Here is a 10,578-nt window from a genome sequence, read left to right as displayed (position 1 = left end):
CCATTGTTAGGCTGATGGTCCTTCTTGAGCATGTGATCAGCTGGTTTTGGTTGTCAGCAGCAAAACTGGTTGATCCACTCTGAGATGGTGCTATTTAAGAGACTGAGCTGAATACAGCTCCTCAGACTCAGGAAGTCTCTCGGATGAGAGATGAAACGTTTCTACATTTTTTTGTTGATTTGCTTTGTTTTGTTTTTTTGAATGTCCAGAGGACCAGATTTAATTTTTTTAGATTTTTCTACCTGGATTATTGAGCATGCATCAGGATAGACAGAGATCTTCTTCACAGAGTTGGCAAGACTCATTTACAAGTGAGACCTGTTTAGACAGACAAAAAGTAGTCAAACTGGACACATGTAGGAATTGGAGGCAAAAAATTCCTATCAGACTCTTTCTTCTTGGCTTAGAATAAAAACTCTAATATTAAAAAAAAACACCTTGCACAATTGAGCACATAGTGACATAGACATTCCGCCGGGGGGGGGGAGACAACGAGCGGTGAGCAATGTCCATGGAGGCTCTCGACGGCACTGTAAGAGTTCTAATAAGGATGGAATAATCAACCAGTGTCCTCCGGTGAGATCCATAAACATTCTCAAGGGATGTTGGGTAATGGCCAAGGACAATGCCTATGGGAATCCCAGAGTTCTAAAATGATGACACAATGTTTATTCAGCTGGTTTCCTCTGGTTGATCAGTTGGAAATTCCTTGATGGTAGGGGGAAGGAGGGTTGAGCATTAGATTACATGTTCTCCAGGCAAATTCAGATAAGGTGGCCTTCAAGGCCAGCCAAGAGAGCCAAATTCAGATAAACACGCAGTTGTTTTGGGAACGGGCAGAACTTACTGACATCTACCTTGAGTCTGTGTTGGTCCAAACAGTTCCAAAATGTCCAAATTACATGGCCACACTGATGGAACGTGCCTGAGTAAAATCTCCAAGATCTGTTCCATTCTGCCCAAAGCATTTGAGTCTGGGTACTCGAGGCACAAACCAAGCCATCATAAAGGCAAGCAGCATGATTGGTCTCAATTTGCTGCCGACGACTTCCTTGATTGTAGATAAACCAGCAACCAGCCGAATCCAAAAAGCAGGAACCAGTTATCGTAAATCCAATTATAAATGTGTCCTTAAAATCCACAAATGGCAGCAGAGATAGACACATCATCAAGTCTTCAAGTCGATGAGATATCCAGCTGCGTGTGTGCCAACAGGGCAATCGGCTCGCCTAAAGCCTGTCTTCTCTTCGAAGAAATGTTATCAATTGTGTTGAGGGACCAACTGATAAAATCAAGTCCATAATTATGGTTCGGACGATATGGAAGAGAGGCTCAGAAGCAGTTTCACAGACAAGACAGAGCAGCAAAGCGGAGAGGGAGAGGAGGGGAAAAGTGTCCAACCTCGGCAAGAGCAAGCGGTGAAGTTTTCCAAGAATAAAGACATATGTTTGTACAAAATGTCTCCATTGTTTCATATATAATATCGATGGGGTTAGAAATTGTGCTTATAAATTAAAGACCAAGAAAGAAGCATTTGTTTGAATAAAATTAGATAGCTTTTTTCAATGTTGTAGTTGCAAAGGAGAATAAAATTAAGGCCACCAAGTTTTGAAAATTAATAATTAAGTATAAAATTCCAGATTGAGGGTGAATTTTTAAGAAACTATTTAATCCAATTTATTTTGAACGTATTGTTTAAATTTGAATAATCCAGAAAATTTAGGCCACCATGTTCGTATGAGTTCATAAAGACTGATTTTCTGATATCTGCTACAATAATGTTTTACTGTTGTGAGCATGATAACTTGAAAAATAAGCATCGTGCCACTTCCATTTTGGTGTGTGGCTATATCTATGTGTAAAAAAGTTCCTTTCAAAAATTTAGTTGTCAAGTCAAAATCTAAGATGGCCATCACCTACATACAGTACATACCACATACATGTATATAAACAGGCCACCCCACTCATTTGAGGAAACTATTTCTAGTTTTTATATTGTCTCTTTAGAATGATTAGTTCAATTAGCTTTGTAGAGATCTAGTAGAGTGCTGTATGAAGGGGTAGTTGAGGCACAGATTGTAGTGTAAAACACTTTGAGTATCGCGACAAGATAGAAAGGCATTATATAAGTGCAATCCATTTAAAAGTACAGTTTCATCAAATAATTTGGGTGACTCTTGGAGTGGCAAAAGATTAATCTATATTAGCCAAGGGCACCATTGACCACACCATTGCACCTGGTTGTAGATAAAATTGTTCCCTCCACTCACCAGAATCAGTCATCAGAGGTGGAAGTAGTACTGAAAATTTGTACTCTAGTACAAGTATTGTTACACTGCTTAAATTGTACTCAATTACAAGTAAACATGCTGGTGTTATAAAAATACTTAAGTACAAAGTACTCTTCTCAAAAACTACTCAGAGTATGAATTACTTTTTAACCACTTGATGTTTTATTGTGTTGTCAACAGAAGTCATTCAGTTTGATCTACTGTGTATAATAACTACATTCAAAGCACATTTCTCAGGTGCTCAGAAGCTCCGTCTTATTTTAGTACCAGGCGAACCGATGGCAGTGACAGTATCTAAGATCTTTACATACTTAGTCAAACTAATAACACACACAAACAATAAAACTCAATATCATGCAGGTAGCTGTAAAACCTCGTGTACTGCAATATGTTTTTTGAGATTAGATGCTGGAGTCTTATCAGCTGCTTCACCGTAGAGATCAGAGTTTGCATCTGGACACTGTCTCCTTTTCACCCTCTGTTCATGAAACATTCCTCCAGGTACGGCCACGAGAACTCGTCCTCAACCTTTACCTCATCATTTTCTCTGTTGACAGTGTTGTCCTCTGTCTCCATTTTGGCTTTTCCTCCAAATCTTCGGTCCATAAACGACTCTCTACGCTACAGAGTTGTTCTTTGCTTACGTCATAGGTAATTGGTGCGTTCATGATCTGAGAGCCTTGTTGGCTACAAAGATGCAGATGAACGGTTTGAATATTAATTCAACTTGTGGCCGTACTCAGTAACGACTTCTGATTTTAAAAGTAGCAAAGTACATTACATGGTCTAAGCTGTACTTAAGTATGAGTAAAATTACACACTTAAAAGAAATACTCATAAAATACAAGTACCCAAAAAATCTACTTAATTACAATAATGTGAGTGTAATTCATTACTTCCACTGCTGGTCTTTATTAAATAAATATGTTCCTTTTCTTTTTGCTTTAAGTCTTGGTCAACATAAATAAAACAAACACATTATTTGGGACTGTAGAAATAGTAGTAATAGAAATATGGCCACGGTCTTTACGAAGAAGACAAATGCTATAAGTTGGCAAGTTAGCAATTTGAATTCACGTTTCAACATGAGTATTTTCAATCATGTTTGGGAAAAGCAATTTATTAAACATCAGTCAAATGCAATGATTGGTTTCTGTTATAAAGGCTGCTGTATTGTCTGAATGACCACTAGAGACACGTTTTCTACTGTTTAAGTCTTGTAATGGTTATAACTGGGCTCAATATATAAATATTGGATTAAATGAGATTTTAGTTTGATTAAATTTGCTCACGTTTAATACAACTACGTTACTGAACTGAAGAGTTCAGTAGATAGACTCATTTTTTTGCGAATGAATTGCTGGACTGAAACACATCTTGCTCTGTCACTCCTTTTAAATCTTGCAGTGGCTCTGATTGGGATGTTTGCTGTTAAATACATACAACTTTGACAAACGTATTGAAAGATTCTGGCTGGATGAAACATACAGTATACTCTTTGAAATAGCCATAAAACCTTTGACCAGCTGGTTCCTGTGTGAAAAAGAGGAAACAAGGAAAGGAGTATTATCAGAATGCATTGTGACTGTTTTTGGCTCGTTTCCTGCCAGGGGGTGGGGGAGAGGGGGGAGAATGGACAGCTTCCATCCAAGCAGAACCAGAATCTTTGCATGGATCAGTTGCTGCATCAGACTTCATCTCCTTGGCTTGTAGTTTAGATGTTTGTCAGTTTCTTTTCTTAAAATTATATGTTGATCAGGAGTTTTAAAGGTTTTATGCTCTTATACACAATTCAAAACCTGAATGTTAATATCTTATTGTAAAGCAGTTGTCTAAGTTTGTGTGTTCATGTTTTTGCATGTGTGTTTGGACCATATGTACAGGAGTTGCTGCGTTGTGTTTGGAGACACCTGGTTGGTGTCCTGAAAGGAGAATCTCAGACACTGTGCTACACGTCCAGCCTTCTTCACACACTTGGTTCTGTCACTGTGAGTATGAAGTATTTTTCCAAAACAAATATCAATTTCAGAAGTGGTATATTATGTAATCTGTTGGCCAAATAGTTGCAAATCCTTTCTACAATCATTAACAATTTGCTTCAACATTAATTTCAAAACTAGACTGAACCTTAAAGACTCCAAAAAGCAAACGTATACTTTCCCCCCCATATTCAGGCTAAACAATATTGGAGAGGAATATTTTTTATCAAGCACGCTAACTATGCGTGCCACCTGGAAAATGTCTTCCATATTAAAGAAATAAAAACACCCTTTGATTGCTTTAAATACCTTGATTAATCCCTCTGAAATAAAAGTTTGCCCACCCCTCGTCTAGCAGAACTTTAAAGGAAAAACAGGTTGTTGTCAACAAATCAAGGAGAGGCTGTAGAGAAGAATCACAATCATCTTCAACATTCAGATCATTACTGTAAATGTGCCGTTGAACTGAAACTATTTTTGAACAATTTTCTGTCAGTGGTTATGACATTTTAGATATTTTAATTTTAAATCTTGTAACCTTCAATAATCTACAATAAAATAGGAGATGTTACAGAAAAATGTTGTAAAAAATTTACAAAATTAAAATGAATTTAGGAGGAAAACCTATTTCAAAGGGCCATACAATATAGTGGAAGTTAACTATATTACTGATTTTATTTGTGTTTTGTATTTGTAAACAGCGGACTACTTGTTAATAAATACTCTGTTCTAAGTGAAATAGCACCAAGAGGAGGGCATCGAGAAAAAAAACATCCATCCGTCCATCAATCAATCTTAATGTAGAGGAGCAGCAGTTCTACTCCAAGTCTCTCCTTATAACTGAACTTCTCACCCCATCTCTAAGGGAGAATCCAGCTACTTTGTGGCGTAACCGCCTATCCGTGATCTCAATCTTTCAGTCACTACCAACTGGGCGGCTGTGGCTGAGTGGTTAGAGCAGTCCTCCTCCAATGCAAGAGTTGGGGGTTCGAATCCACCAGCAGTCACCTGCCGAAGTGTCCCTGGGCAAGACACAACCCCTCATTGCCTCCCATCGGTGTATGAATGTGATAAAGTACCGACTAGTCTCTTTAGAACGATTTGTTCATTTAGCTTTGTAGAGCTATACCTGTAGTAGAGTGCTGTATAAATGGGTAAATTAGTGCAAAGATTGTGTTGTACAGCATTTTGAGTGACTTGATATATAAGTATAGTATACTATATAAGTAGTCCATTTACCCAAAGTCCATGTCCATAGGTGAGGGTAGGAACGTGATGATGAAAATGAGAGCTTTGCCTTACAGCTCAGCTCCCTCTCCACCACAAAGGCACAGAGTTTGCAATACTGCAAACGCTGCACCAATCTGTCTGTTAGTCTCACTCTCCATTCTTCTCTCACTCATAAACAAAACCCCAAGATACTTGAACTCCTCCACTTGAGGCAGAACCTCACCCTCAACCTGAAGAGAGTAATCCACCCTTTTCCTGCTGAGGACCATGGCCTCAGATTTGGAGGTGCTGATTCTCACTCCCCAGCTGCTTTACACTCGGCTGCGATCCACTTCAGTGAGAGCTGAAGATCACGGCACAATGACACTAACAGGACCACATCATCTGCAAATAGCAGAGGCCACTGAACCGGACTCCCTCTGCCCCTGGTTGCGCCGAGAAATTCTGTTCATAAAAGTTATGAACAGAATCAATAAAAATGGGCAGCCCTGGTGAAGTCCATCTCCCACCCAGAATGGGTCCAAGTTATTGCTGGCAATGTGATCGAAGCTCTTGCATCGCTTGTATAGGGACCAAACAACCCATAGCAATGGGCCCCAAACCCCATACTCACAGAGCACCACCACAGTGTACACCGAGGAACACGGATGAATGCTTTCCCCAAGTCCACAAAACACATGTAGTCTGGATGGGCAAACTTCCTTGACCCTAGTGAGGGTAAAGAACTGATCCAGTGATCCACGGCCAGGATGGAACTCGCATTGTTCCTCCTGGATCTGAGGTTTGACCAACAATCTGACTCTCTTCTCCAGTACTCCTGAATAGACCTTATCAGGGAGGCTAAGGAGAGTGACACCCCTATAATTTGAACACACTCTCTGGTCCCCATTTTTGAAGAGGGGCACCACCACCCCAGTCTGCCAATTGCCAATCCAGTGGCACTGCTCCCAATGTTCATGCAATGTTGAAAAGGTGTGTCAACTAAGACAGTCCTACAAAATCCAGAGCCTTAAGAAGATCAGGGCAGTTTTCATCCATCCCCCAGAGACCTACAGCTACAGAGCTTTTTAACTACCTTGGTGACCTCAGCCATGTTTATGGACAGACAAATCCCAAACTCCCTCGACTCTGCTTCCTCCATGGAAGACGTGCCAGTGGGATTGAGAAAGTCCAAGAAGTATTCCTTCCACCTCCTGACAACAGCACTGGTTGAGATCAACAGCACCCACCTTCACTGAACACAGTGTTAGTAAAGCGCTACTTTCCCCTCCTCAGATCTCAGATGCCTGATGGTTTGCCAGAATCTCCTTGGAGCTGACTGAGAGTCTCTATCCAAGGCCTTGTTGAACTCCTCCCACAGCTGAACTTTTGCCTCAACAACAACTAAGGCTGTTGCCCACTTGACCCTCCGGTACTCTTCATCTGCATGTAATAATGTCCTGAGAGTGCACGCTGTAGCTGCACTCACGCAGAGACATGTTGGAGGAGATGTATGAAGGCAGCAGACCAAGAAGTGATTTAAAGATGAAAATGTACCAATGGGAGAGTCTGCGTGAAGTTAATGATGTCCAGTTAACCAGTGAATACTGGGTGCAGTGGTGGGTACGATAATCACAGCCAGTTTTAAATCTTAGTGCACCATGATAGACAGCATCCAACATCCGCAGGGTGCTTGTAGGAGCGTTCCTGTAAATAATGTCACCGTAATCAATGGAGGGAAGGAAAGTCACAGTTACAAGGTGTTTCCTAACATTCAGGGTTAGACAGGATCTGTTTCTGAAAAAGAAACCCAGTTTAACTTTCAGTTTCTTTACTAGGTTTTCCACATGGAGCTTAAAAGAGAGATGCGAGTCGACCAAGATACCCAAATATTTATAGGAATCAACAAACTCAATTGGGACACCATTTGAGGATGAAATCAGAGGAAGAACTGCTGGGACCGACTTCCTGTTTGAAAAAAAGCATCCCTTTGATTTTTTTCGGCATTTAGGACAAGTTTGAGGTGGAACAAATCTGTCTGGATGATGTCAAATGCAGATTTCAAAAGCTGGAACACATTGCCTCTGATCTGAGAGATAGTTAGAGAACCAACCAATGGTGTGTTCTGAGAAACCAATTTCTGAGAGTTTATGACACAAGATGTTATGATCCACAGTGTCAAAATCTTTAGACAGGTCTAAGAAAAGTGCAGCACAATAATCCTTAGTATCCAGTGCTTCAACATTGTCATTAAGAACCTTCAGTGAAGCAGTGGTTGTGCTGTGTTGTTTCCTGAAACCAGATTGATGTGGAGGTAAGATGTTAAATGAGTCCAGGTAATTTTTGATTTGAGAGTTTATCAGTTTTTCTAGAATCTTGGCTAAAATGCAGAGTTTAGAGATTGGTCGATAGTTGTTCAGTGAGGTGGGGTCACCTCCCTTCAGCAAAGGAAGAACAAAGGCTGTTTTCCAAGTGTCTGGGATGGAGTTTTGTCTTATGGAGAGATTGAAGATGTGGGTCACAGGGACTGTGATGATATGAGCAGCCAGCCTTAAGAAATAAGGTGGAAGTTCATCTGGACCTGCAGATTTTTTAGGGTCAAGATCTTTTAACAGTTTATTAACCTCACTGACTGAGAACGGAGAAAAAGAGATTCATTCATTCAACCTTTATTTAAACCGATAAATCATATTGAGCCTCGAAGACTCATTTACAAGTGAGACCTGTTTGGACAAACAAAAAACAGTGGTTAACTGGACACATGAAGAAGTTGGAGGTGAAAAAAATTCCTATCATACTTTTTTTTTCCTACCTGAGGAAAAAAAACCCTCTAATATTAAAATAAAAAAAAACTCGCACAAAAAATCACATAGTGACATAGACATTCTGCAGAGGGGGGAGAGCCAAGAGCGGTCAGCATGTTCATAGATGCTCTCTCTCGAGGTCACTGTAAGAGTTTTGATAAGGATGGAAAACCAGTCAATGTCCTCCAGTGAGATCCATAAACATTCTCGAGGTATGTCGAGGAATTTCCAAGGATAACATCTATGAGAATCTAAGAGTCCTGAAATGATGACACAATGTTTATTCAGCTGGATTCATCTGATTATCAGTTGGAAATTCCTCAGGGAGGGGGTGGTGAGCATCAGATCACATGTACTCCAGGCGAACCTTTGGCCAGCCAAAGGGAGCCAACATAGATAAACACACAGTTGTTTTGGGGACAGGCAGAACTTACTGACATCTACCTTTAGTTTGTGTTGGTCGACTCGGTTCCAAAATGTCCAAAATACATGGTCACACCGATGGAACGTGACTGAGTAAAATCACCACGATCTGATCCATTCAGACCAAAGCATTTGAATCCGGGCACTCGAGACACGAACCAAGCCATCATAAAGGCAAGCAGCGTGATCGGGTCCAAATTTGCTGCCGACGACTTCTTTAATTGTAGAAAAAAACAGCAACCAGCCAAATCCAAAAAGCAGGAACCAGTTATCGTAAATCCAATTAAATATGCGTCCTTAAAATTCACAGATGGCAGCAACGATAGACACATCATCGAGTCTTCCAGTCGATGAGATATCCAGCTGCGTCCGTGCCAACAGGGCAAATCAACTCGCCTAAAGCCTGTCTTCTCTTTGAAGAAATGTTGTAAATTGAGTTGAGGGACCAACTGATCAAAACAAGTACATAATTATGGTTCGGAGGATATGCAAGAGAGGCTCACAAGCAGTTTCACAGACAGACAGAGCGCAAAGCAGAGAAGGAGGGGGAGAAGCATACGATCTCGGCGAGAGCAAGTGGTGAAGTGTGGAAGAGATGGTGTGATTTATTGAGGATTGACTTGTAGGAGGGATTTGATTTGTAGAAGTTTGGTTTAAGTAAAGTGGCTGATTTTCCATTAGTAACTGTGTCAAATAAAGAACTAGAAGCAACAAAATGTTTGTTGAAACAGTTCAGGATCTCGTGCTTATTTGACACAGGAACAGAGTTAATGAGAAGTTGTGATGGGAGGTCAGATGATTGGGGGGTGCCTGAGAGAGATTTGATGGTTTTCCAGAATCTGTTGGGGTCATTTAGATTTTTGGAGGTCTGAGATAAGAAATAGTTGCATTTTGCTGCTTTGACAGCAGTTGTGCATTTATTCCTCATCTGTCAAAAACTCAAACAATCAGTGTCTGAGACAGATTTTCTCACTGTGGCCCTAAGATGGTCTCTCCTGTTCAGGAGGTCAGCTAGCTCAGGAGTAAACCAAGGGCTGTCTCGTCCCTTTATTTTAAACTGATGAAAAGGAGCATGTTTGCTCACAAAATAAATGAAACTATTATGAAAATAGTTCCAAGCGGAGTTCACGTCGTCAGAATACGATGCCAGTCAAAGTGGGATATATCCCAGAAGAATGACTGTTTGCAGAAATGTTTCAAATCCCTTTTGTGAATTAATCTGGGCTTAGAAGGTTGAAGTTTAATATCTCGGTAAGAGCTGCTGTCACACAATGATCACTCAAAATGTTAGCGAATACACCTGTACCATGGAATTTATGAGGCATATTAGTTAGAAACTGGTCTAAGATGGAAGATTTTTCAGGATGGTTTTTGTTTGGTCTAGTTGGAGAGTCGATAAGTTGGGTTAGATTGAGTGACAGGCAACATTCCTTGAATTTATCACAGAGGGGGATCGACTTATCCCAGTCAATGTTGAAATCTCCTGCCAAAAAATCTCTTTGAATTTTAAATTTCCAAGGAAATCCATCAGGGAGGACAGAGCCTCAGGTGTTGCTGAGGGGGGACAATAACAACCCACTACAGATAAGAACTGGCCTCCATTCAAAATTATGTTTATAGCTAAGGCATCAAATTGGTTTGGAATTGTTTTAGAAGACACAAGACTAGAAAAGCCGGCTCTCACATAATATCACAAATCAACGATCGGTCGGGCAATCTTGTTTCAGATCCTGTCTCTATTAATGATACTTTTAAAAAATTCTACTGCAATTTGTATAAGTCTGAACTACAAGCAGACTCAAATGAGCTATGTGCCTTTCTTCAAGATATTGACATACCTAGGATAGACAAATTGCTTTCTGACCAACTTGA

The 10,578-nt window shown here is 40.3% G+C and overlaps 1 protein-coding gene across 1 annotated transcript in view; it reads left to right on the top strand.

Annotated features, from left to right (window-relative positions):
• tmem94 (transmembrane protein 94) overlaps positions 1 to 10,578 on the top strand; it is a 99,567-nt gene that overhangs the window by 38,672 nt on the left and 50,317 nt on the right. The window contains exon 10 of the mRNA XM_037691550.1: positions 4,175 to 4,279. Coding sequence (XP_037547478.1) covers positions 4,175 to 4,279 — 105 coding nt within the window. The remainder of the gene's footprint in view (positions 1 to 4,174; positions 4,280 to 10,578) is intronic.

The sequence above is a fragment of the Nematolebias whitei genome, chromosome 17 (genome assembly GCF_014905685.2).
Source record: "Nematolebias whitei isolate Nwh7 chromosome 17, NemWhi1, whole genome shotgun sequence".
In the NCBI taxonomy this organism is placed as follows: domain Eukaryota; kingdom Metazoa; phylum Chordata; class Actinopteri; order Cyprinodontiformes; family Rivulidae; genus Nematolebias; species Nematolebias whitei.
Note: the sequence above shows the minus strand (reverse complement) of the source record. Positions and strands in the feature narration are given on the sequence as shown.